We start from the raw sequence: 27,612 nt of genomic DNA on the forward strand, positions 1-27,612 counted from the left end.
CCCAGGTCTCGCTGCATCTCCCCTTTTCCTAGTCGGCCGCCATTTAGATAATAGTCTGCTTTCCTGTTTTTGCCACCAAAATGGATAACCTCACATTTATCCACATTATACTGCATCTGCCAAACATTTGCCCACTCACCCAGCCTATCCAAGTCACCTTGCAGTCTCCTAGCATCCTCCTCACAGCTAACACTGTCCCCCAGCTTAGTGTCATCCGCAAACTTGGAGATATTGCCTTCAATTCCCTCATCCAGATCATTAATATATATTGTAAATAGGTGGGGTCCCAGCACTGAGCCTTGCGGTACCCCACTAGTCACTGCCTGCCTAATGAAGAACTCAACCATATTATGGTCACTCTTGCCCAAGGGGGCAGTACAACAAGATTGCTAACTAACCCTTCCTCATTACTCAATACCCAGTCTAAAATAGCCTGCTCTCTCGTTGGTTCCTCTACATGTTAATCATATGTATAAATATATATGTATGTGTATATATATGCATGTATATGTATATGTGTGTATATATGTATGTATATATATGTTTTTATATGTGTGTATGTATGCATATAAATGTATCCATATGTATGTGTGTATTTGTATGTGTGGATATGTATGTGTATATGTATGTATGTATGTGTATATATGTGTGTGTATATATATGTGTGTGTATATATATGTGTGTGTAAATATATATATGCATATATATATTATTACTATATAATTATATATATAATTGCCTTTATGGTTTATGTATATCATCTTACAAGACAAATAAATTAATAGCGATTATTTAAATCAAAGTAGCTTCTGATACATGAGAATAAACTATTATCTCTAACTTGCCTCTCACACACAGACACACATTCATATAAATATATTAAATATATATACGTTAAATTTAATTTTTTGCAGTGTGTGTTAAAGCAATACAATGCAAGGGAAACTACACAAAGGAGGGGTCTGTTCCCGCTACAAGATACTTGAGGATCTTTGCTTTGGATCAAAGATTATAGCGGAGCTCTATAATCTTTGCTTTGAATCACAGCGGGTGGAATACCGGAAGTCGAGTGTCGCTGTAACAAATGGCGGCCGTGACGTTCCGTTGCGTACGACACGTCAGCCCATTGAATTTCGAAGGAGTGGTCTATCTTGTCCCTCTACGATCTTTGGTCAAACCCAGGGGAGTTGGAGTTGGAAGCTTCAGGCCCCGTGCTGAGTCCAGGATGCAGGTAAGGCGATGGCTGTTGGTTGCTGGAGGGCGGTGGAGTGGCGAGGGATGGTGGAATCGATGGTGGAAGTCCGCGGGTCGTGGAGTCCGAGTCAGCGGCCGAAGCGTGGGAGGTTCAGGTGGGCGGTTGATCGGTGGGGCGACGAGGTGAGTAGGCCACGTTGCAGCGGGGAGGTTTGGTGGTTCTCTGTGCGGCGGCAATGTTCGGTGGGCCCGGTGCGTCGGCCATGTTCAGTGGGTCCGGTGCGGCAGCCATGTTCGGTGGGCCCGGTGCAGCGGCCATATTCGGTGGACCCGATGCGGCAGCAATGTTTGGTGGGTCCGGTGTGGCGGCCATGTTCAGTGGACCCTGTGAGGCAGCGGGGTGAGTAGGCCCCGATGCAGCGGCGAGGTTTGGCAGTCCCAGTGGGCGGCGAGTTTTGGCGGTCACGTTATGGTGGCGATAGACGGAGGAATCGGGGAGGGGGAGATAATCAGAGTTACCGGTGAGGCAGCGAGGCTCGGCACCATCGGTAGGCAATCCCCATCGACAGAGAAAAACCCACCAATCCCTGTCGACAGAGGAGAACCAACCAATCCCCGTCTTCAGATGCTCTCCTCAGCCGAGCGGTGCTGGTCCTTAATAACTTTTCGTGTGACTCCTCCCATTTCCTCCAAATACAAGGCGTAGCTTTGGGCATGCGCATTGGGCCTTGGCTTTGCCTGCCTCTTTGTAGGGTATGTCGAACAATCCTTGTTCGAGATGTACCAGGGCCCCACCCCCGACCTCTACCTCCGCTACATTGATGACTGCATTGGTGCTACCTCCTGCCCACACACACAACTCACTGACTTTATCCATTTCACCACCCACTTCCATCAGGCACTCAAATACACGTGGACCATTTCCAACACTTCCCGACCATTCCTTGATCTCACTATCTCCATCTCAGGTGATAACTTCTGACCAACATCCACTATAAACCCACTGCTTCCATGACTATCTAGACTACACTTCTACCCACCTTGCTTCCTGTAAGAACTCCATCCCCTACTCCCAACTCCTCCGTCTACGCCGCATCTGCTCCCAGGATGAGGTGTTTCACACCAGGGCATCGGAAATGTCCTCATTCTTCAGGGAACGGGGGTTCCCCTCCCCCACCATAGATTAGGCTCTCACCAGGGTTTCTTCAATACCCCGTATCACTGCTCTCTCTCCCCATCCCCCCACTCGTAACAAGGGCAGAGTCCCCCTAGTCCTCACCTTTCACCCCACCAGCCGTCACATACAACAAATAGTCCGTCATTTTTGCCACCTCCAATGTGATCCCACACTCGCCACATCTTCCCATCTCCCCCCATGTCTGCATTCCGCAAAGACCGCTCCCTCCGCAACACCCTGGTCAATTCTTCCCTTCCCACCCGCACCTCCCCCTCCCCGGGCACTTTCCCTTGCAGCCGCAAAATATGCTGCACTTGACGCTTTACCTCCCCCCTCGACTCCATTCAAGGACCCAAGCAGTCGTTCCAGGTGCGACAGGGGTTCACCTGCACCTCCTCCAACCTCATCTATTGCATCCGCTGCTCTAGATGTCAGCTAATCTACATCGGTGAGACCAAGCGTAAGCTTGGCGATCATTTCGCCGAACACCTCCGCTCGGTCCGCATTTATCAACCTGACCTCCCAGTGGCTCAGCACTTCAACTCCACCTCCCATTCCGATTCCGACCTTTCTGTCCTGGGCCTCCTCCATGGCCAAATTGAGCACCACCGGAAATTGGAGGAACAGCACCTCATATTTTATTTGGACAGTTTATACCCCAGCGGCATGAACATTGACTTCTCCAATTTCCAGTAGCCCTTATTGTCTCCTCCCCTTCTCTGCTCTCCCTCAGCCCTCTGGCTCCTCCTCTTCCTTTCTTCTTCCCCCCCCCCTCCCCGCACCCTACATCAGTCTGAAGAAACGCTGTCTATTTCCTTCGCTCCATAGATGCTGCCGCACCCATTGAGTTTCTCCAGCACTTTAGTCTACCTTCGATTTTCCAGCATCTGCAGATCCTTCTTAAACATTTTGTCTACTACACTGCGAATTCTCCTCAAGGTATGTCTATTTTGAAGAAGTTCTCCTCCTCCCTTCCGAAGACAGTTTAACAACCTCCTCTCTGACTTCCCCCCTTCTGTGATTCCCCCTTCCCTCCAACTCTCCGACCACATCCTTACCCAGACCCAAGCCGGACTATCGATACAGACTGGCTATCTGCCGCCATACACGGCAATTATCCTTCCGGGCACTGAGATCCACTCTTGCTGCTATGCGCCGACACCAGCAGGACCTCGCTTTGACACCCCCGAAACTTCGGGCCTCACTCACCCAGACCTGCAATGGACCCCAACTATACTTCATCCGCCGGAAGATGCACCTCTTCAATCAACGATTCCTGGCCAACCTTGACTCCACCAAGGACCTGAAACTAGCCCACCTCCAGGCTGCTCCTGCCACTCGACCACCACAAAGAGTTCTTCAGCAGTTATCATGTCATAGAGTCCCAGTCATAGTCACACAGTATGGAAACACCCCTTAGGCCCAACTAGTCCATACTAACTCCGGGTGTCTAGCTCGCTGAGATATTACAGCTTTATGTGTCTATTTTCATGTAGTATTGCAGGACAGGTACACGAATAACAAAGGTTTAGAGGGGTATTAGACCAAGTGCAGACTCATTGGGCCCATCCTACAAGGCAATATTCCACCACTGACCCATAGCCCCCAACTGCGCAGGCGCAGCTGATGGGTTCCTGTTGTGACACCAGACATCCCCGTTGTGACCCAAGTCACAGCAATCTTCCCCCAACTGCGCAGGCACAGCCGGCAAGTGGGAGAATGACTGCGATGTTCTACATGGCAATAAACTGTAAAATATAAGATCAATGTGAATGCATCTCACTCTCCCTCTTGTCCCCTATTCCCCTCCTCCATTTTCCTCCCTCTCCCCACCCTCCACCAACCCTCCTCTGCTTCCTCCCCTCACTTCCTCCCTCTCCTGCTCCCTCTTTCCCCTCCCCTCATCCCGTACCTCACCATCCCTCTTCCTACCCCTATCCTCCTCCATTCTCCAATCCCAAGCACTCCCTCCCCCTCATCTTCACCCTCCCTCTTATTTCCCCTCTCCTATTTCTCTATTTTCCCTCCTTCCCTCCCCCACCCTCTCACCTCTCACTCCCTCTCCTTTCCCATACCTTCAGTCACTCCCTCTCTCCCTCCATAACCCCTCTACCCTCACTACCTCCTCCTCTCTATCCACCCACTCCCTCACTCCTCATCACCCTATCCCATCCCCACTATTCCTCATCACCTCCCCCACTGCCCTCCTCTCCCTTTATCCCCCACTTCCTACATCCCCCATTACCCCCTCCTCTTCCTCTATCCCCCTCCCCCACTCTCCCTCCTCACCTCCCCCACTTTCCCCTCCATCCCACCTCACTACCCCCTCCTCTCCCTCTATCCCCCTGTTCCCCTACTCCTCACCTCCCCCCTATCCCACCCCCCCCCCCCCCCCCCCACAATGAAAATCGCGATGTTTTTTTAAATGAAATTCTCAATGAAAATTGCGTTTTTCCTTTAGAATAACCTAAGTTATATGGTAAGTATAGTTATATGGATGGGAAGGGAATGGAGGGTTATGGTCTGAGCGCAGGTATATGGGACTAGGGGAGATTATGTGTTCGGCACGGACTAGAAGGGTCGAGATGGCCTGTTTCCGTGCTGTAATTTTTATATGGTTATATATGGTTATATGGTAAACACAAGGTTAGCTGTTAGTGAAAAAGGAAGAATTTGATTAAAACTGATTTTTTGTTTAGATTAAAATCAATGTCAATGAAAATCGCAATTTTTAATGTAAATGAGATTCCGGATCCCATTGTGACGTCATTGTAACATCGAAGGTGGCTGATGGGCAGAGCAAGTGGTTTGAAAAGTAATTTTGTAAATTTTAAAATGTCAATAACTTGTAAAATATAACATCAATCTGAACAAAACTTGGTACTGCACATCACAGGACAATGGTGAGTAAGGTGGGATAAAAATTGTCGCATACCATTTTGGCAGTGTTTCAAGAACTCATGCACATGCATGCACACATACCAACAAACAAGATGAGAGTTTTAGTAATATACTAGCCTAAGTGGGACCTATTGGGCCCCGTTCCCCCCAATGCAATAATCCACCCGATGGTGACGTCGGAGGAAAGTTCTGGAATCTTTTTTAATAAAACATTGGGGGGCGGCTTCTGCGTTCACCGGAGCCAATGAATGGACTTGACGCTGATGGCCCAGAGCCAATCAATCCTTCCCAGGTGGAGGAGGGGGTGGGTGGGGCAGCGTCTGAGGAAAGTTCTGGAACCATCCCCCCATCCCAACCCCACCTCCCCCACAAGGGAAGTTATGGAAATGAAACCTCTCCCTGTCCCCCCCACAATGACCCCCCCCCCCCCCCCCCCCCCCCACGTGGGTGCAATAATATTGTATTATGTTAAACTTCTGCAGTCCAGCCACATCCTGTTGTGAATAATTAAACGAGAGACGGGAGCATTGACGATAAGATACAATTCAATACCATGGAACTTTATTGATCCCAGAATGGAAATTGATCTGCCGACAGTCATAAAAATACAAAATACATGAAACAAATTATTTGATGGCCATGTCTATCAGGGGGATAATGGCAACCAGCTCACTTGTGAACCTGGCCAGTGGGTAAGAGGGCTATCTGGTAGATTTCCGTTGGGAAAGTGATAACCAAGCTGCTTTGGTAAATGAATCTGCCCTGACCTGATGATGCATTTACATGAATTTCTTATCTTGAAGCACTGGCTTGAAATGTACCGATAACAATAAATATTGATGTGGTAAAAACTAACAGTAACAAGCAAGACTGTCTCTTAATTGGATGCTGTCCATAGTTAAATTATCCAGGCCATGAATCAGGATCTTGTTAAAAATATATTTTGTCTACATGTTACACGTTTTCCAATTCATCAAGGGAGCAGGGTTGGCAATGAATGCAAGTTTATTTAGCATTTATTACTGTGATTCTCAGACATTGGGTATTTCTAACTTAAAAAACTTCTCTAATAATTTACCTTTAAAAATAATGATGCTTTGGATTCCTTCCCTGAATTCCAGATCTAAATTAATAATTGACAAAGAAGGCTTCTACTCACGCCACCACTCCCACCACGGCACAGGTTGCTTCGCATACCTGGAATATTAGTTTTGTATTCCCGTGGACATTGAAACATTCACTAGAAGGAAACATTTTTTACCCTTGTCTATCTCAGGCAGAGGTGATCCAGTGTAGTCAAGAGTCAAAGATTAATTGTCATATGTACCAACAACGGAACGATGAGATTCATACTCGCAGCAGCATTACAGGTCTGTAAACACAATATCCACAGACAATAGGTGACAAACACAATTCAATAAATTGATAATCACAATACTAATGCAAGAAAAAAACTTGAAGTTCTTAGTTCAAGTGACAGGGGATATGGGAAGAAGGCAGGAGAATGGGGTTAGGAGGGAGAGATAGATCAGCCATGATTGAATGGCAGAGTAGACGTGATGGGCCAAATGGCCTAATTCTGCTCCTATCCCTTATGACCTTATGGACCAAAGACAATCCATAGTTAATTGTTGTGTAGTGCTAAAGAGCCTTATGATAGTTACACAAATTTAATTTTTGGCCTTGGTAGTCACGGTTTTTAGAATTCTAGACTTTCTCCCCGATGGGAGGAGTGAAAGGAGAGCATAGCTAGTGTGGTGTGTCGTTGATGATGCTGATTGTCTTTTTGAAGTTAGTATAGATCTATTCAATGGTAATGAGGTCAGTACCCATGATAGACAATCATCACATATTTATAGTAATTGTGGTCTGATGAGGAAGTTAAGGATTCAGTTATATAGGGATAAGCACAATAGCACAGTGTTAGAGTTGCTTTTTTACAGCGCCAGTGATCCAGGTTTGATCATGACTGTAGAGAGTGCACCTTTTTCCAGTGACTGCATGGGTTTTTTCTGGGTGCTCCAGTTTCCTCTTACACTCCAATGACGTGCAGGGTTGTGGGTTAATTGGCTTCTATAAATTAGAGTCATAGTCATAGAGTGATGCAGTGTGGAAACAGGCCCTTCGGCCCAAATTGCCCACACCAGCCATCATGTTCCAGCTACACTAGTTCCACCTGTCCGTGTTTGGTCCATATCCCTCCAAACCTGTCCTATCCATGTACCTGTCTAACTGTTTCTTAAATGTTGGGATAGTCCCTGCCTTAACTACCTTATCTGGCAGCTTGGTCCATACACCCATCACCCTTTGTGTGAAAAGGTTACCCCAAAAAAATCCTATTAAATCTTTTCCCCTTCACCTTGAACCTATGTCCTCTGGTCCTCGATTCCCCTACACTGGGCAAGAGACTCTGCATCTACCCGATCTATTCCTCTCAAGATTTTATACACTTCAATAAGATCACCCCTCATCCTTCTGTATTCCTAGGAATAGAGTCCAGCCTACTCAACCTCTCCCTATAGCGCAGACCCTCTATCCTGGCAACATCCTTGTAAGTTTTTAAGAGGGGGGTAGATTTAGCTCTTAGTGTTAAGGGAATCAAGGGATATGTGGAAAAAGTCAGAACGGGGTACTGATTGTGGACGATCAGCGATGATCATATTGTATGGTGGTGCTGGCTCAAAGGGCCAAATGGCCTACTCCTGCACCTATTGTCAATGTTTCTATGTAAATCTTCTCTGTACTCTTTCCAGCTTGACAACATATTTTCCATAACATGGTGCCCAGAACTGAACACAATACTCTAAATGCGGCCTCACCAACATCTTATAGAACTGCAACATGACTTCGCAATTTCTCAAGAGTCAAGTCAAGAGTGTTTTATTGTCATATGTCCCGGACGGGACAATTAAATTCTTACTTGCTGCAGCACAACAGAATATGTGAATATGTAAACATTGTATATAATGGGAAACAAAGAAAAAGCTCAATAAATAACAAATATAGTGCAAATGACAAATAATAACAGCCTTTTGCAGTTCAGAGTTCAGAGCTTATCTGTTGTGTTTGATAGCTTGTGGGGAAGAAACTGTTCCTGAACCTGGACGTTACAGTCTTCAGCGTCCTGTACCTTCTTCCTGATGGCAGTAGTGAGATAAGTGTGTGGCCAGGATGGTGTGGGTCCTTGATCATTTTGGCTGCCTTTTTGAGGCAGCGACTACGATAGATCCCTTCGACGGTGGGGAGGTCAAAGCCGGTGATGGACTGGGCAGTGGTCACAACTTTTTGTAGTCTTTTTCGCTCCTTGATGTTCAAGTTGCCGAACCAGGCCACGATGCAACCAGTCAGAACGCTGTCTACCGTGGACCTGTAGAAGTTTAGGAGAATCCTCTTCAACATGCCAAATGTCCGTAATCTTCTCAGGAAGTAGAGTCGCTGATGTGCCTTCTTTACATTTGCATTGGTGTGCTGGGTCCAGGAAAGATCTTCTGATATATGCACGCCCAGGAATTTGAAGTTATTGACCCTCTCCAGCTGTAGTTTATAAACAACAGCCTGACGTAGGTGTTTTTATTGTCCAAGTGGTCCAGTGCAGAGTGGAGAGCCAGTGAGATCGCATCTACCGTTGACCTGTTGGTATGAACAGGATTGTGGGTCCTCATCCTTCCCCTACTAAAGTCCATAATCAGTTCCTTAGTCTTACTGATGTTGAGAGCCAGGTTGTTGTGCTGGCACCATTTGGTCAGACGGTCGATCTCACTTCTATACTCTGACTCATCCCCATCTGTGATTCGTCCAACCACAGTGGTGTCATCTGCGAACTTGATAATGGAGTTTGCACTATGACCGGCCATGCAGTCACAGGTATAGAGTGAGTAATGCAGGGGGCTGTGCACGCAGACTTGAGATGCTACTGTACTAATTGTTACTGAGGATGAAGTGGTTCCTCCAATTCGAACAGACTGTGGTGTGCGGATGAGAAAGTCGAGGATCCAATTGCAGAGGGATGTGCAGAGGCCCAATTCCATGAGCTTGGTAACCAGCACGAAGGGATGTTGGCATTAAATGCCGAGCTGTAGTCTATAAACAACAGCCTGACGTAGGTGTTTTTATTGTCCAAGTGGTCCAGTGCAGAGTGGAGAGCCAGTGAGATCGCATCTACCATTGTCCTGTTGTGGCGGTATGCGAACTGTAGTTGGTCGAGGTTCTTGTCGAGGTAGGAGTTGATGTGCACCATAACCAACCTCTCAAAGCACTTCATCACCACAGACGTTAGTGCCTCTGGTCTATACTCATTGGGGCACGTCACCTTACTCTTCTTCGGCACCAGTATTATTGATGCACTCAAAGCAGGTGGGAACCTCAAACCACAGAAGTAAGAGGTTGAAAATGTCTGCAAAAGCTCTCGTCAGTTGGTCTGCACAGGTGAACTCAACCGGTGATACAGGTGCACAACCTTTTATCCGGTGTTCCGGAAACCGAAAAACTCCGAAAACCGGCCATTTTCCCCCAGGATGTCGTCTGCACACCAAAGCTCGCGTTTGGCGCCAAACTTGACCTGAAACGACCCACGGTCAACCCAGGTCTGTACTACTGTAGCGGCTGCCTCCTCCCCGGAGACCGGGGAGACACTTAAACATCTGTAAATCATTGCTTAAATGTTCGTCAGTTAGTTTGGAGGGCTTTTATGTGAAGGGTGGGGGGCTGAAGGGGTAAACTTTAATTCTTAGTCCCCTACCTGGTCAGAGAAGCGGGGAGCGGTCAATGCCTTACCGGGTCGCCGTGCAGTAACCTCCGCAGCGCTGTGGCCGCCAACTCCCAGCTGGGGTTGCGGGCGTCCGGCCGCGGGCGACGCCAGTTGTAGCTCCGACCCCGGCAACTCTACCCCTGGCTGCGAGGCGCTCCAAATCCACCGCCGCCCGCGGCCGGACGCCCGCAGCCCCAGCTCCGCGAATGTTGGGAGTCGGCGGCGTCGCAGCGCTGGGATACCAGCGGGAAGCGGGCAATGCCTTACCGGGTCGCCGTGCGGTAAGCTCCGGAGCGCCGACTCCCAACATTCGCGGAGCTGGGACTGCGGGCGTCCGGCCGCAGGCGGCGCTGGATTTGGAGCGCCTCGCAGCCAGGGGTAGAGTTGTCGGGGTCGGAGCTCCAACCGGCGCCGCCCGCGGCCGGACGGAGCCCCCAGCTCCGCGATGTTGGTAGTCGCCAACCAGGTAGGGGACTAAGAATCAAAGTTTCCCTCTTTACCCCCACCACCACCACATAAAATCCCTCCAAACTAACTGACTAACATTATGCAATGATTTACAATGATTCCCCGGTCTCCGGGGAGGAGGCAGCCACTCCAGACTTTAAGCCGCCCGCGCTACCTTCCTAATCTACGCTAAAAATCTTCCATTCGGAAATCCGAAAATGTCCGAAATCCGACAAGTGTCTGGTCCCAAGGCTTTCGGATAAAAGGTTGTATTCAAATTTATTGTCATTGTCTCAATTAGAGACAACGAAATGAATTTCCCTTTACAGGAAAGGCCGCGCCAATCCAGTAGGTAGGCCGCTTGGGGGGGGGGGGGCGAGGACGCGACTCAAATAATAGTCGCGTCCTCTCCAGGAAGCGACTGAAGGACGGTATCCCCCTTACCGTACCCTCTTCCCCCACATTAAAACATTTAAAAAAACATAAAAAACACACTTCAACATAACAAAAAAACAAAAAAAACAAAAAGATACCGGGCTGAAGGTGGAGGCAGCTGGCACCAGCGCCACCGGAAGTACAACGGAAGTCCCCAGGTGGTAAATGCCTCGGGGTAAGCCGTCTGGTGTTTGTTGACCACGGCGTGCAGCTCCTCCAGTGCCAGACGGACGTCTGCCTGGGGTGGGATGCAGACCGCAGTCAGGATAATGGAGGTGAATTCCCTCGGTAGGTAGAAGGGGTGGCACTTCACCACCAGATGTTCCAGGTGTGGAGAGCAGGAGTTGGATAGGACTGCCACGTCTGAGCACCACGCAGAGTTGACCATGAGGCAGACGCCCCCCTCCTCTCCCTTTTCCAGATGCCAGTGTATGGTCCATGCGATGGATGGAGAAACCTTCAGGCTGGACCGCTGAGTCTGTGGAGCTGGGGGTGAGCCATGTCTCAGTGAAACACAACACAGAGCATTCCCTCAGCTCCCTTTGGTAAAGCAGCCTTGACCTTAAGCACTCCACTTTGTTTTCTAGTGACTGTACATTGGCTAGTAGGATGGTTGGGAGAGGGGGCCAAAGTCAACTACGCTTCAGTCTTACTTGTAGTCCTGCCCGACGACCACGTTTCCGTAATCCATGAAGTCCTCCTCAGTGTGTAAAGGTACAGAACTTGTGAGTCTCTGCGAGGTGGGGATTCCCCTGAGAATGGGGATTCCCTTACAGTCGGCACCTCCTGCTCCGTTGCTGCTGGGAGATCCTGCCCGACGGCCTTGATTCCGGACTTCATGAAGGCCTCCCCGGTGTTTACAGGTACAGTACTTATGCATTTAAATGTGTTAGCAGCTTGCTACTTACATCGTTGATTACTGCAGATTATTTGATACACGTGAGCTCAAAAATACTATATTTGAAGATTTTCTGTCGTGCTGCTGGCAAAATGTCAATACTCTGACCCTTGAAGGCCAATGTACCAAACGTCTTTTCGACAACCCTATCTACTTGCGACTCCACCTTCAAGGAACCATGCACCTGCACTCCTAGATCCCTCTGCTCTACAGCACTCCCCAGAGCCTCACATTCACTGTGTAGGTCCTGTCCATGTTAGACTTCCCAAAATGCAACACCTCACAATTCTCTGTATTAAATTGTTCCGAGTGTGTAGGAGAGATCTAGTCTATGAGTGATTGTTGGTCAGCATGGATTTGTTGGGCCAAAGGGCCTGTTTCCATGCTGCATCTCTAAACTAAACTAAACTAAGTAAATATCCAGTCCTCTGAATTTAATAACATGTTTGGAGTGAATGATGGTGTTGAACACTGAATTACATTTGATGAACAGCCTGACGTTTATGGGTTTTTTTTTTCAAATGGTCCAGTGCTGAGTGGAGAACCAGCAAGATTGCATCCATTAATTGTAGTGGGTCCAGGTTCTTGCTGAGGTAGGAGGTGATATGCACCATAACCAACCTCTCAAAGCACTTCATCACCACAGATGTTAATGCCACTAATCATTGAGGCATGTCACCCTACACTTATTGATGGCCTATTAATGGTTTGAACCTTGGAGCTTTGTAATGAGTGGTTTGAAATGTCTGCAAAATCTCCAGCCAGTTGGTCCACGCAGTTTTTAAGATCTCGGCCAGGTACACGAGCAGGTCCATCAGTATTTATTTCTGCATCTTAGTGTTAAAGCCCTTTTCATCACATTAGGTGCTGGAGCTCAACAATCAATGCAATATGACACATTTAGATGTGAGACAGGAACTGTTGCTCATACAATACTAATAACATTTTTTTAATGCTTCTTAGTTACATTTTAAAGACACTCAGCAATGTAAAAATGGCTGTGAGTTGTGGATGTAGCCCAGTCCATCTGAGGAGCAGACCAGACTCCCCACCATTAAGTCCATCTACACCATGCTACCTTGGAAAAGCAGGCAATCGCATCAAAGACTTGTCCCATCCCTGTAGCCCCTTCTTCACCCTACTCCAATGTGGCAGAAGGTGTGGAAGCTTGGAAATGCAAACCACCAGACACAGGAGTAGCTGCTTCCCCTCTGTAATCAGGCTTTTAAATGGTCCTTCTCTAAGCTATGGCACTGTTCAACTCACCTCTACCTCACTGCGGACTTTGTCGAGGGAACTGGTGTGCTACAATGCTAAGAACTAGGTTCTGTCTTCTGCATCTTCCTCTTTGCCCTACCTATAGTACTTGATTGCATTCATGTATAGCATTATCTGATCTGGTTGGATAGCAGGCAAAACAAAGATTTTCACTTTTCCTCAGCACATTTGACAATAATAAAGCCGCGAAAGCCACTCTTATTTTGAGACCTGCAGTTTAATTTTTCAATCATAAATGTAAGACAACAGTTAAAATAAGTGTAAGAATAGAATGAGTTCAGATGAATTATTTATTTCTCCACAGAGGGTGTCTGATGAACCAATTGTTTGAAGCATGTTCTGATTTGAAAATATTAAAAAAAGAAATACTGTAAATATTAAGCAGGTTGGGCAGCATCAGGGGAGCAGATGAATATCTTAATCTGAAAAAATTATTTTGCCCCACTCTACAGATTTACAGGATTGGATTGTGCTGAAGATGCCAAAGCTTCGTTTATTTTATTTTAGTTTAAAGATACAGTGTGGAAACAGGCCCTTTGGCCCAATGACCAGCGATCTCCTCACACTAAAGGGCCTGTCCCACGAGCATGCGACTCCATGCGGCAAGCGCGACATAATGTGGTCGCTTGAGCCGTACGGCCTTGCGGGGCCGGTCCCGCTTCGATCGCCGGAGCCGTATGTAGTTGTGCGGAGCTGGTCCCGACATCGTGCGGGGCTCTGAAAAATTGACCGTGTTCAAAAATTCCACGCGGCAACGGCCTGCCGGCCCGCAGCCGCCTCGACGCCGTGCGCACCGCCTTGATGGGCGTGTGCAGCGTCCTGATGGCGAACGCAGCGTCTTGACGCCGTACATCACGCGCGAACTTCCCGCGGACTTCACTCGAACTTCACATTACCCACTCGACCTCCGCGCGGCCCCCGCTTCCGGTTTGGTCATGCTTGCCGCATGCAGGTCGCATGCTTGTGGGACAGGCCCTTAACACTATCCTACACAACGCTAAGGACAATTTATAATTTTACCAAGCCAATTAACCTATAAACCTACATGTTTTTGCATGTGTGGGAGGCATCCGGAGACCCTGGGAAAAACACGTATAAACTCGGTACAGACAGCACTCATTGTCACTATTGAACCCGGTTTCTGGCGCTGTAACCACCGCTGCGCCACCGTAAAGCTATTCATCCTTTGAATCCAAAACAAGCCACAGACTCATGTGAAATGCAAGAGTCCTCGACTTACTTACTGCAGATGCATGAGGCCAGTTCGCCTTGATGCCGGCTTATTCATGCTTTCACTGTTGATGCTCAGTAATAATAGGATTCCTGGGGCACCATTGATTTTAATGCAGATTGTAGATTCAGAAGATAAAGGATTCTGTCACAAAAAAAATAATCTTTATTTCATTCAATGTGTTTATATAGCTTTTATGTGTTCTTGTTTATTTTTCTAGTTTTTAACAATTTTATTGACTCCAATGTTCACAGTTTCTGATGCTCTAAATGTCAGAGATATTTGAAAACCATAATTATTGCAGACTTTACAGGTGGCAAAATTCCACACTGAGTTTCACTCCCTGTGTTTAGTTTAGTTTAGTTTAGTTTTGTTTGGTTTAGAGACACAGCGGGGAAACAAGCCCTTCGGCCCACCGAGTCCAGGCCGACCAGCGATCCCTGTGCATTGTGGGGCGAGGAGCCATCTTGGGGAACGGCTGCTAACCAGCAGCCGCCCATTTAATTCTTTTTTTTTTTTTCAGTTTTTAGTTAGTTTTGTTCGTCGTTTTTTCGGAGAAATGGACTTCTTATTGTGGGGAGAAGGAAGTAATTATACTTCTAGGTCCCTACCTGGTCGGTGAGGCAGCTTTTTCTCCGTGCTGCCCGTCGACCCGTCCTCATGGCCTACCAGCGGGCGTGGAGCGCCGTTTCCTGACGGGGACCGCCCAGCACCTCGGCTTCGGTGGCGGCACAGCGCTGGAGCGCTATCGCGGAGCGGAGCAGGCGATGCCTTGCCTGGGTCACCGCGCTGGATCGACGCGCTGGAGCTCCGGTGAGCTGGACCGCCGAGATGAACACCTCCGGGCTGCGGGTCTGCGGAGCGGAGCAGACGGCGCCGACTCAAATATCGGGAGCCTGGGAGCTCCAACTCGGTGCGTCCTTGTCGGCTTCGGAAGCCGACAATCCCCTGCTAGGAAGCGGCCGTTCCAGGTGGCCCAGCCGCTGTGTGGACTCTCCTGACGCCGGGGCAAGACCACCCGGCCAGAACGGCCAGGAACATCGGGCCTCCGTTCAGGCAACAGCGGTAGCCTAAATAGGCCTGAATTTTGGGAGAACTGGGGTTGGTAACCACTGTGGGGGGATGATTTTCCTGTGTGTAAGGTACTTTGTTAGATGTGGCCAAGATGGCTGTCGGAAGAGAGAATGGACGATGGCGCGCTTTAGCTGCCGCTGCCCTCTCTTCACATTGGGTTCTTTTTTGATTTTTTGATTTTGTGTCTTTGGAGCGATTTCTATCTTTAATTTGTGTATTGATGATGTCCTTATTATTTATTTTTCTCCGACTATATGTTTTTTTTCTCTTCTGTTTAATCTTAGTAAGGTGACCCTGAGATTTGAAAGGCGCCCGAAAATAAAATTTATTATTATTATTATTATTATTATTATTATTATTATTATTATTATTATTATTATTATTATTAACACCATCCTGCACACTAGGGACTACATTTATACCATGCCAATTAACCTTCAACCCTGCACGTCGTCAAAGTCATAGAGTCATAGAGTAGTACAGTGTGGAAACAAGCCCTTCGGCTCAATTTGCCCACACCGGCCAATGATGTCCCAGCTACCCTAATCTCACTTGCCTGCGCTTGGTCCATAACCCTCCAAACCTGTCCGATCCATGTACCTGTTCAATTGTTTCTTAATCGATGGGATAGTCCCAGTCTCAACTACCTCCTCTGGCAGCTTGTTCCATACACCATGAAAGAGATTCCTATTAAATCTTTTCCCCTTCACCTTGAACCTATATCCTCTGGTCCTCGATTCCCCAACTCTGGGAAAAAGACTGTGCATCTACCTGATCTATTCCTCTCATGATTTTGTTATCTTCTATTAGATCACCCCTCATCCTCCTACGCTCGATGGAATAGAGACCCAGCCTCGCCTTGTAGCTCACACCCTCTAGGCCTGGCAACATCCTCGTAAATCTTTTCTGAATGCTTTCAAGCTCGACAATATCTTGCCTATAACATGGTGTAGGAGGAAACCTGAGCACCTGGAGAAAACTCACGCAGGTCACGTCGAGAACGTGCAAACTCAGTACAGACAGCACATGTTGTCAGGATCGAACCCGGGTCTCTGGCATTGTAAGGTAGCAACACTACCGCTGTGCCACCGTGGGGCATTTTTTGGGGACCCCTGTACTATGTCAGTGAAGGCCAAGTACTATGCTGACCACTGGGCTCTTGTTGAAGACATCCAGTGAGAAAGATGTTCCACAGCCAAACCACGTAAATCCAAGCATGATGTAGAAACAAGAAACTGCAGATGCTGGTTTACCAAAAAAGACACAAAGTTATGGAGCAACTCTGTGGGCCAGGGAGCATCTCTGGAGGACATGGATAGATGTGGCCCTTGTGGCTAAAGGGATCAGGGGATATGGAGAGAAGGCAGGTACAGGATACTGAGTTGGATGATCAGCCATGATCATATTGAATGGTGGTGCAGGCTCGAAGGGCCGAATGGCCTACTCCTGCACCTATTTTCTATGTTTCTATAGGTGATATTTTGGGTCGGGACCCTTCTTCAAATTGATGTGGGTGAGGGGGGAAGGTGATTGGAGGCAGTGATTCTGGACAGAGACTCAATTAGATTTTAGACGTCCAAGAAACAGTGTGGAAACAGTCCATTCGGCCCGAGTCCATGCTGACCAGTGATCACCCCTTACATTAGCACTATCCTACTGGGTTCAATTTACAATTTTATCGAAGCCAATTAACACACAAGTCTGTGCATCTTTGGAGTATGGGAGAAAACTGGGGCACCCAGAGAAAACCCACGCAGACACAGGAAGAACATACAAACTTCTTACAGACAACACATGTAGTCTGGATCAATCCCAGGTCTCTGGCACTGTAAAGGCAGCATGTCTACTACTGCCGTCTGCGCTACTGTGCCGTCTCCTATTGACATGCGCAAAGGCAGGATTATTTTTGGTCTTCACCAGATTACACCCTTCAAGCAGTATTATGCTTCTGTACATTTTGTTTATATTAAAGAATATAATGACTACTTTAATAGAAATAATTGACAAATTCATTCATTTCATCAATTTGCATTTATAAAATTGAAAACATTGACATTATTACAGCGAACGATTATTGCACAGCACATAAATGTTTGCTTAATGTAGTATTTAATCAATGACAAGAATACGTTATGCATTGCATGAAATTCAGTGTTAATGATGTTTCAATAACATAATGCAAACAGATTTGTCTGCAAAACTTTTAATTCCATTGATTGTTTGCACTTTGAATTCATGCTTATTCTCTTTTATCAAAAAAAAATTGTAAATCAAAGCTATATGGTCACAATACGTCTTAGTTTTAATTGTCTTTGCAACACTTTAAAAAAATTGCACTTGAATATTCTTTAATGATATAGCACCATGCTTTCTCCATGATTCAGCCCCCAAAACTAATGGAGAGACTTGTGACCACAATGCAAGTTGAAACATTTTATAGTCAGAATCCCACACCAGAAACATGATTAATTTATTTTATTCTTGAAGTTTCTGTTTTTCTCCCAAATTCAAAGGAATGCAATTAGGTCAATTTTCAGATATGTTACAATGAATAAAACAACATTCTTTGTAAGCACTCTCAGCAGCTGAAGTTCTCCATTAGAAGTTTGATTTCACAGAAAAAAATGTTTCAATAAAAATTTGCCAAAGAGATCAATGTGCAACATTTAATACGGTCAATGATCTGAAATGGACACAAAGTTACAGATTTGCAGCACTCACAGCACCATATTTGGTCCTCTTCACTTAAATCCTGTTCACAACATTGCCCATTGCACGTAAACATTTTTATTGCATCATTTTTTTTATTATCCACAGTATGAGTGCTGAATAAAGGTCTTATGGAAATCACTGATAAGCTAGTATTGTGTTAACATCTGGATGTTAAATGCAAGAGTAAATAACCGTTAAAAGTCTCTTTTTTTTATTTGTTTTTTATTTAATAAGATTTAGTATTAATTTTGATCAGCAGACAAAATATACTGAAGTCTTATGTGCTGACCAGCAACACACTCATAAGGAAGATAAGGCAAGTGTTTATTGAGAGAGCACCATGCTCTACCTACGTCAGAGCAACCACACAACCCAGAAACCCGACCTGACAACTGCTGACTTTCAATCCGCAGCGATGGTTATTCAAGGAATCATTTACCAAATAGGTGAATCGAGGAACAGAGGACATAGGTTTAAGGTGAAGGGGAAAAGATTTAATAGGAATTTGTGGGGTAATTTTTTCACACGTTGAGCCAAAGGGCCTGTTTCCATGCTGTATCACTCCATGACAAGGCTTTCACTGATAGAGTGGTGACATAATAGAGTTCAAAATTGACCCCTGAATATTTGTGCACTTTATAGAACAGATAAGAAGCTTGCTAATCATTTCTGGATATATGATTTTCTTCTGCAGTTCTCTTGAAAACCCCTGTTAGAATATGCAAGAACAAGATCTTCACCTTTCATTTCAGCTCAATGATTCAATTCAATGATATGTTATTGCCACATGTACCAACGTACAGCGAAATACAGTATAAAGCTGTTGGCTTTAACATCTTTCTTTTCCAGGTAACAATCAGCAGCAGAAAGTAACAGTCCCCCCCCCCCCCCCCCCCCCCCCCCCCCCCCCCCCCCCCCCCCCCCCCCCCCCCCCCCTGCAGCAAGAAATCAATGTATTCTTACCTCTGCCTCAGATAGGGCTCATTTTAATTCCCTTGCATCACAACACAAAAGCTCAAGCAAAACTAAGGAAGTAGGAGCTGCTATGTAAAACGGTGCAGTGATCTTCAACCAATTAAGGTAAAAAAACATAATTGTTTTTTCATATCAAAATGAATAATTTCAAAAATTTCAGCCAAATATAATCTTGCATCCCAGTTGGTTAACTTTTCAATTGAACACCATTGAGGGGGTATTTTTCAATAAGTATGAATACTGCTGCAGTATTGATTTTGTGCCACTGGGCGTCAGTGCATGTTAATAAATATTATATTGTATGTTCTGATGAAGGGACATTAAAATGAAATATTAGTGCATTGTTTCTCTCTCCACTGATATCACCTGACTTGCCGAGCATTTACAGAACTTTGTTTAAATGTTACATTTCATATTATACTGCATTTCCCTGCCATATATGTTGTAATGGTGCCTGTACCACTTACAAAAGCACAAAGTGTTTGTTCAATAAATGCAGATGATGTTTTGGGTTGGGGCTGAAGAAGGGTTCTGACACGGAATGTCATCTCTCCATTTCCTTCCACAGATGCTGCCTGGCCTGCTGAGTTCCTCCAACATATTGTTTTGTGCAGTGTGAGTTGACAGAAGTGAGTAGGATATTGTATTGAGGGTGGTTTAGTTACAATAGTTGAATTTTATGGAAGACCAAAGAGCTTTTCAACTCAGTGGTAAAATTTGTAACTAAGTATCTCAGGGAAATGTTTTCCTGTTTCCCAATGATAGTCAAACAAAATATATAACTTCATAGATCTCCACTCTTCAACATAAAAGAAACAAAGAACTGCAGATGCTGGTTAATACACAAAAGGACACAATGTGTTGGAGTAACTCAAGGTGCATTTGTGTCAGGTCAGGCAGCTTCCCTGGAGAATATGGATAGGTGACGTTTTGGGTTCAAGAAGGGTATTGACTCGAAGCATCATCTATCCATGTTCTCCAGGGACGCTGCCTGACCCGCTGATTTATTCCAACACTTCATGTCATTTTGTAACAGCAATGGCTTGTTTCATGGTTTCATATTGCAATATTGAAAGGCATTTTGAAATCAGGACACTGATATTCTTCATGACAGCTGGGAAAAGCAATTGTAAAGTGCATAAATCATGGGATCTTTCTCCCAGCAAAAATCATTGGATGATAGAGAGAAAGGATGTTGATCTGGCTGATGATGTTTCTGTTTTGATAGTGCCATAAATGAGACTTAGTCATCATTATGAGCCAGACATGTAATCGCCACCTGATTGTGCATGGAAATAGAAGCTGTACATCTAATGCTATTCTATCTGTCTGTACATGTAAGAAAATATTTGTAAACACTGAGAATGTCTGTGATTTGCATCCAGAGGTTGGCTGGCATAGTTATATCCCCATAAAGCACCTGCACTCAGAAACCCGAGACATTTCCACTAATTTAACTCAAAAGGAGGTAATCAAGATACACTTGAGAGGAGGCAGGCTGTCAGATTTACATGTTTAACACTCCTTTTTCTGAATGTTTCAGAAAATGCACAAGTTGCCCAAATTCCCAAAGGAACTGATGCCGGAGTAGAGCAATAGATTGAAAAAACAAACCTGACAATAAAAGCTGTAGCTGTTACCATGAGTATTTCAGATACAAATTCTGTAAATGGGAGTTTTGTTGGTTCTTTGTTTACTAAACATTGGAGAAAGTTTTGATTGCATAACTGGCAGAGTTGTTGTTCAGTCTCACCACCTTAGAAGCTGAAGACACAAGAGCCTCCACATGCTGCAATCGAGAGCAAAGAGTAAAGAACAAACTGCTTGAGGAACTCAGCAGATCAGGCAGCCTCTATAGCAACAGATGGATGGTCCATGTTTCAGTCAAGACCGAAACACAAATGCACCTTGAGTGTCGACCGTCGCTCTACCTCCACAGTTGCTGCCTAACCCATCGAGTATGTCTGCAAGTTTGTATTTTACCTTTGAACCTGCACACATCGTTAATATAGTTCTACAGAAAGACATTGTCATAGAGCTTCTTGATCCAGAAGATAATCACAGAAGCCTCAGGAATAGCAGGAGGTTGCTACTGACCCCACCTGCTGTTGTAGTTTGTACCGCATTTCCATGTGACACAGAAAAAGACTATTTCAGTCTGGTCTGTCAACTCTGACTGCCTCTACTAAAAAAGGCCAGAGCAGACTCTTTTTCCTCAGAAGGCTCAAATCCTTCAATGTGTGTAGTGATATGCTGCACATGTTTTACAACACTGTGGTTGCAAGTGTTATTTTCTATGCTGTTGTCTGCTGAGGCAACAGCATTAGTGAAAAAAACAACAAGAAGCTGGTCAAACTGGTTAAACGAGCTAGCTCAGTGCTGGAGGGGAGAGTAGACTCTGGGATGGATGTGCTTGAGAGGCGTATGAGGCACAAGGTGCAGGTCATCCTGAAAAACCCCGGGCATCCCCTCCATGTAATTCTGGAGAGTCAAAAGAGCACTCGGAACAACAACCGGCTCCTCTCCCTGCGATGTAGAACGGAGCGGGTCAGGAGATCCTTCACCCCTGCAGCCATTAGATTTTATAATTCGGACCGCTAGGCTGTAGGGGGATGCATTTTTGAAATTTTTAATTTTTAATTGTTAATTATTGGTCTTTTTAAGTATTTATTGCTCTCAGGTTGTGTCCACAGTGTATTCTATGTATTTTCTGTCTGCGTTCGTTTTGAATCTGTGGGTTTGTTGGTTGGGGGCTTCTGGACATCTGAATTTCCCTGAGGGGATCAATAAAGTATTTATTATTATTATTATTATTATTATTATTATGGACTCCATGACAGAATTGGGTAATTCCATTATGCCAATAATTTTCCCTATACCTATTCATCCAATGTTACCATCAAACCCCTCCTCATCTCCAGAGTCTATCACTCACTACATATTAATCGACAGTCACCGTTGCCATTGCACATCTTTGGGATGAGGAAAGAAGCTGGAACACCTTGAAGAAAACAATATGGTCTTAACAACTCCACACAGACAGCATTAGAGGTCATGAATGAGTCAGACACAAAATGCTGGAGTAACTCAGTGGGTCAGGCAGCATCTCTGGAGAACATGGATAGGACGTGTTTCAGTTTGAAATCCATCTTCAGATTCCCATTTCGGGTTGGGAAGGGTCCCAACCCAAAACCTTACCTATCCATGTTCTCCAGACACTTTGCCTGACCATCATCAAATGAGGGAGTGCAGAGACGGTTCACCAGACTGATTCCTGGGATGTCAGGACTGTCTTATGAAGAAAGACTGGATAGACTTGGTTTATACTCTCTAGAATTTAGGAGATTGAGAGGGGATCTTATAGAAACTTACAAAATTCTTAAGGGATTGGACAGGCTAGATGTAGGAAGATTGTTCCCGATGTTGGGGAAGTCCAGGACAAGGGGTCACAGCTTAAGGATAAGGGGGAAATCCTTTAAAACCGAGATGAGAAGAACCTTTTTTCACACAGAGAGTGGTGAATCTCTGGAACTCTCTGCCACAGAGGGTAGTTGAGGCCAGTTCATTGGCTATATTTAAGAGGCTCAGCACTTCAACCCCTCCCATTCTCAATCTGACCTTTCTGTCCTGGGCCTCCTCCATTGTCAGAATGAGGCCCAGTGCAAATTGAAGGAACATCACCTCATGTTTCACTTGAGTAGTTGACAGCCCAGCAGTATGAACTAACTTCTCTAACTTCAAGTTGCCCTTTGCTTTCCCTCTCTCTCCATCCCCTCCCCCTCATAGTTCTCCCACCGGTCTTACTGTATCTGACTACATTCTATCTCTGTCCCGCCGACTCCCCTGACATAAGTCTGAAGGATCTAGACCCGAAACATCACCCATTCCTTCTCTACAGAGATGCTGCCTGTCCCGCTGAGTTACTCAAGCATTTTGTGTCTAACTCTGCCTGACCAGCTGAGTTACTCCAGAACTTTGTGCCTTTTTTGCAAACCAAGTCTGAAGAAGGGTCTCAACCTGAAACATCACCTGCCAATGTTTTACAGCGATGCTGTCTGACCCGCTGAATTGCTCCAGCAGTTTGTGTCTCATTTTGTAAACCAGCATCTGCAGTTCCTTGAATCCACATGATTGAGTCAGGGTCACTAGGGCTGGGAGGTAGCAGCTGTACAATCAGCATCACCCTGCCACAGTGGGACAGTGGAAGTCACATAACAGAGCCATAGCCTGCAATCCCAACATTAGACAAGACTTGGGCTTTAGGTAGCTGCACACAGATAGTTGCAGCCACCTGCTGGACCTGATCTGCATGCTGTGCCGGTGGCCAAGAAAATGATCACATTCGGCAACACTGATGTCTCAAGATCTCATTGGGATGCTGTCAGACATGTAAACTGGAGTTGACAGTCAGTGCATCAAACCGTTAAAAGTTGCCTTGTTTGCGAGGGCCAGCGTGTGTATCAACTTCCCTGATTGTAAGACCACTCAGAACGTGGGCTTTTGGCTTTGCAGCTCTGACTGGTTCACAGATGAGAGGAGGCAGTGGCTGCACAGACAGAAGCTGAGGTATCAGCCCAGAGAATGCTCCATTAAAATTCATGCAGATCAGGCATAGGGAAGACAAATGGCAGCTGTCTCAATTCACTGATTCTGTGGCACTCCCTTCAAAGAAACACATTCATTATTGTCTTTAAGGCTAGCCTTTATTGCCCATTGAAAACTGCTTTGCTGCGTGCCTTCAGGCAATAATTACAAGTGAACCACATTGCTGGCAGCCAGACTTGGCATTAACAGCATGCTTCACCCTTCAGGGTTCAGATGGCCTTTTATGACAAAAGCCAGCTTGGTATTGCAGATTTATTTAAATAATTGGATATAAACTCCCCATCCACTCTGGTGCAATTTCAACCCAAGTCTAACAGCTACTGTTCCATGGTACAATATTCCACCTGCCTTCTTTTTTGACTGCCTCTCCCGCTCATCCACCTGCCATCTCCCAACTGTTTGACTCTACCTGTCGGTCATCCTTCACTCCACCTCAGTGCACCAAACATCTCCTGTCTCACCACTCCCTCTCTCCTATTTAGACTGGCTATCTCCCCTCTCCAGTCACAGTCCTTTCGAACCAAAACGTCAACAAATCATTTCCCCCACAGAGTCAGACACAAAATGCTGGATAAACTCAGCGGGACAGGCTGCATCTCTGGAGAAGGAATGGATGACGTTTTGGGTCGAGACCCTTCTTCAGACTCGACCCGAAACGCCACCCATTCCTTCTCACCAGAGATGCTGCCTGTCCCGCTGAGTTACTCCAGAATTTTGTGTCTACCTTTGATTTAAACCAGCAGTTTGGTTCGGTTCTTTCCTACACATTTCCTTCCCCCACAGATGCTGCTTGACCTGCCGAATTACTTCAGCAGATTGTTTTTGTTGTTCAAGATCACAACATCTAAAATCTCTTGTGTCTTCACTATTCTATGGAAAGCCTCATGTACTCTGTCTGGTAACCAGACAGATGTATTGGCTGCTTGGTAAAGGATGATGTGGTGAGGAATCCAAGCAGGCAGACATAAAGTGCTGGAGTAACTCAGCGGGTCAGTCGGCATATCTGGAGAAAATGGACAGGTGTTGTTTCGGGTCGGGATACTTCTTCAGGCCCTTTGGTATCTGATATAAACCAGTATCTGCATTTGTTTAAGAGGGAACTGCAGATGCTGGAGAATCGAAGGTTACACAAAAAAGCTGGAGAAACTCAGCGGGTGCAGAAGGGTTTCGGCCCGAAACGTTGCCTATTTCCTTCGCTCCATAGATGCTGCTGCACCCGCTGAGTTTCTCCAGCTTTTTTGTGTAACCAGCATCTGCAGTTCTTGGTTTCTACACTAGGACTCCAAGCAATGTCGCACATAGCACGAGAACCAAAGACTTGGCTGGGCACCTGTGCTAAAGATGTCACGGTCACTTTAATGAGGAGGAGACGAAGAAGGAGAAACAGAAGCAGAAATAGGAAGAAGATGTAGGAACGGTCAGAGTAGCAGTGCACATTGTCATATGGATTGTTTTCATGGTTGCCAGGTTTAGTTAGTCACCAGCAATATGACTAGAAGAAATCTGAATGGGTTTAACACTTAAGGTCCTGTCCCACTTAGGCGTCATTTACGCAACATCATTTACACGTCACGACGCATGATGCGCATATCGTGACGCGTGTATGGCGTGCATTACGCGTGCATGGCACATGGTGAGGTGTGGTGGCGTTGGCAGTGACGCGCAGTAGCGTGCAGGGCCCCAGGATTTTGGGATTCTCATCTACTTCCACCATCACAAAGGGGTCCTGCAAACATGCTCTGTCTAATTACCCTGCCATGCCCCTGTACCAATCAACCCTGCATTATTGCTCAACATATTTTCCTACCAATCTATAAAACACTATTTGTTAATCAACAAACATAACTACCGCATACCAAAATGTTATTTTACAAACTACAGAAGTTTAACACTGTATGCATCCACCTAAACTTTGCAGTGCAGGCAACTCCAGACTATATTAAATGACCTGCTGGCCAAATGTATGCACATGGCTGTGAAACCCCAAACTGGAAGGAATCTTTGGAAGGACTGATGCTAATCAATTCTCACAAGCTGGAGAGCACAATCCAGCACCTATCATTCACCCTCTGCTCCAAGGTGCATCACAAAATTAAAATTAAATGTCTTCTCTCGATTTTTTTTTCTCCTTTACAAATATATAAGACATACATTTTTATAGGGCAAAGAAATGTGCAATACAGCCTCCTACCTGAATATGGCTGAACAAACATTTTTTTTTTCAAGTAAGGTTCCTTTTAAGATACATATTCACCTTCAGGAGCGGTTCCAAATAATGGAGTAAAACTATTTTTCTTGCTAGATTGATGTAAAGAACAATTGTCCTGAAGTGCTTTGTGTTGGGTTTTTTTTCGGGAACATGATAGTGTGCTAGGTAAAACTAAACCTGCCATTCAAAATGAATCAAAAAGGCTGTACAGATGATGCTCCATTTGAATTTCTAAGTATTTTGCTATTGTGTGAAAAATCACAGCCTGTCCAATGCGATGAGAAAGCCCAAGATGTCATAAAAATTATAGCATTCATCCTGTCAGGATAAAAGTGGCCAATTTCAGTCCTTTTGATATGTGACATATCTTTGTTAACAATATGTGACATATCTTTGTTAACAATTGTAATTGATGAAAAGATATCTCTTTTTGAACCAAGCCATGTTCTGCATTTACTTTTACATTTCACTGTGTGGAATTTCTTTGCCTGTTCTGAAGATTAATAATTGACTTAATTAACAAAAACAGCAAACTAACCAAATAATGAACTTACATCTGACACCAGACCACTGAACCTACAGATTTGCATTCGGCGACAGCTCACCACAATTTAAAATGCATTTTAATTAAGCACCGCAGTTGAAAACACGATTACAGAAGAAAGGTTGTGACTCCAAGATGTCCTGATACTAATACAAAGGATAATGGATAATATATATTTACTATGTAATGGGTATTCGCTGTCAGAAAGACGTTAACCCTATGTTTCAATGTGACATTGGCATCAGATGGTTGAGAGGAATTACAAGAAAGGATATTAGGGAAAATGAAGGATGCCCAGGAAAATGTATTCTTATCAAACACAGTAGTATTAATACTTATTTTCAAATGTTCTGGTTTTAAGATTGAAAAGGAAAACCATCAAAACAGGAAATATAAACCTTCTGCTTAAGTTGGAATTTTTGAAATTAAGGTAAAAGGTTTCTTATAAGTATTTAAGTCTAAAGAATAGGAAGTCCTATGAAATGAATTAATTGAGGTTGCAATGATTAAGAGCTGACAAAATAAGTAAATTGATGTGCAATCAAACTGCTTCCCTGCACCTGGGAACTGCATATATACCGAGTTCTTTAGTCAACCAAGAATTGTAAGAATTAAACAGCATCTTGGCAAATCATTCTAAACCTTGTTTAAAGAAGCCACGTTCCAGATCCTCTAAATGTAAATCCAAAGTGCCTTTCACGAATTGGTTCTTCGGCTGGAACCACGATCAAATCCTTTTCTCCTTATCGTGACATTAAATTTCTGGCAGGTTTGACAGCACTGAAATTTTATTGCCGCCATGGAGCATCGACCCAATTTCTTCAAGGTGAGGCAAAATTTTTCTGACATTCTGTCCTTAATACAGATGTTTTCTGGAAAACAATATTGGCAGTGTTATTTAATGTTTTGCATCAACATCTCACATCATCCACCACTTAAACATTTCACATCATCCACCACTTAAAGCTATATTCTGCACTGAAAAATATATTTGCACTGAGAACTATATTAGAAACATAGAAAATAGGTGCAGGAGTAGGCCATTCAGCCCTTCAAGCCAGCACCACCATTCAATATGATCATGGCTGGTCATCCAAAATCACTACCCTGTCCCTGCTTTCTCCCCATATACATTCTCCCCCATATTCTGCATTGAGAACTATATATTTTTGCTCTACCTATTGT

At 45.2% G+C, this 27,612-nt stretch overlaps 1 protein-coding gene across 1 annotated transcript in view; it reads right to left on the bottom strand.

Annotated features, from left to right (window-relative positions):
- Positions 1-19,040: 19,040 nt before the first annotated feature.
- Positions 19,041-27,612, bottom strand: part of LOC129693306 (A disintegrin and metalloproteinase with thrombospondin motifs 12-like) — a 548,000-nt gene continuing 539,428 nt past the window's right edge. The window contains exon 26 of the mRNA XM_055632162.1: positions 19,041-27,299. Coding sequence (XP_055488137.1) covers positions 27,124-27,299 — 176 coding nt within the window. The 3' untranslated portion in view covers positions 19,041-27,123. The remainder of the gene's footprint in view (positions 27,300-27,612) is intronic.

Source organism: Leucoraja erinacea, chromosome 1 (assembly GCF_028641065.1).
Source record: "Leucoraja erinacea ecotype New England chromosome 1, Leri_hhj_1, whole genome shotgun sequence".
In the NCBI taxonomy this organism is placed as follows: domain Eukaryota; kingdom Metazoa; phylum Chordata; class Chondrichthyes; order Rajiformes; family Rajidae; genus Leucoraja; species Leucoraja erinaceus.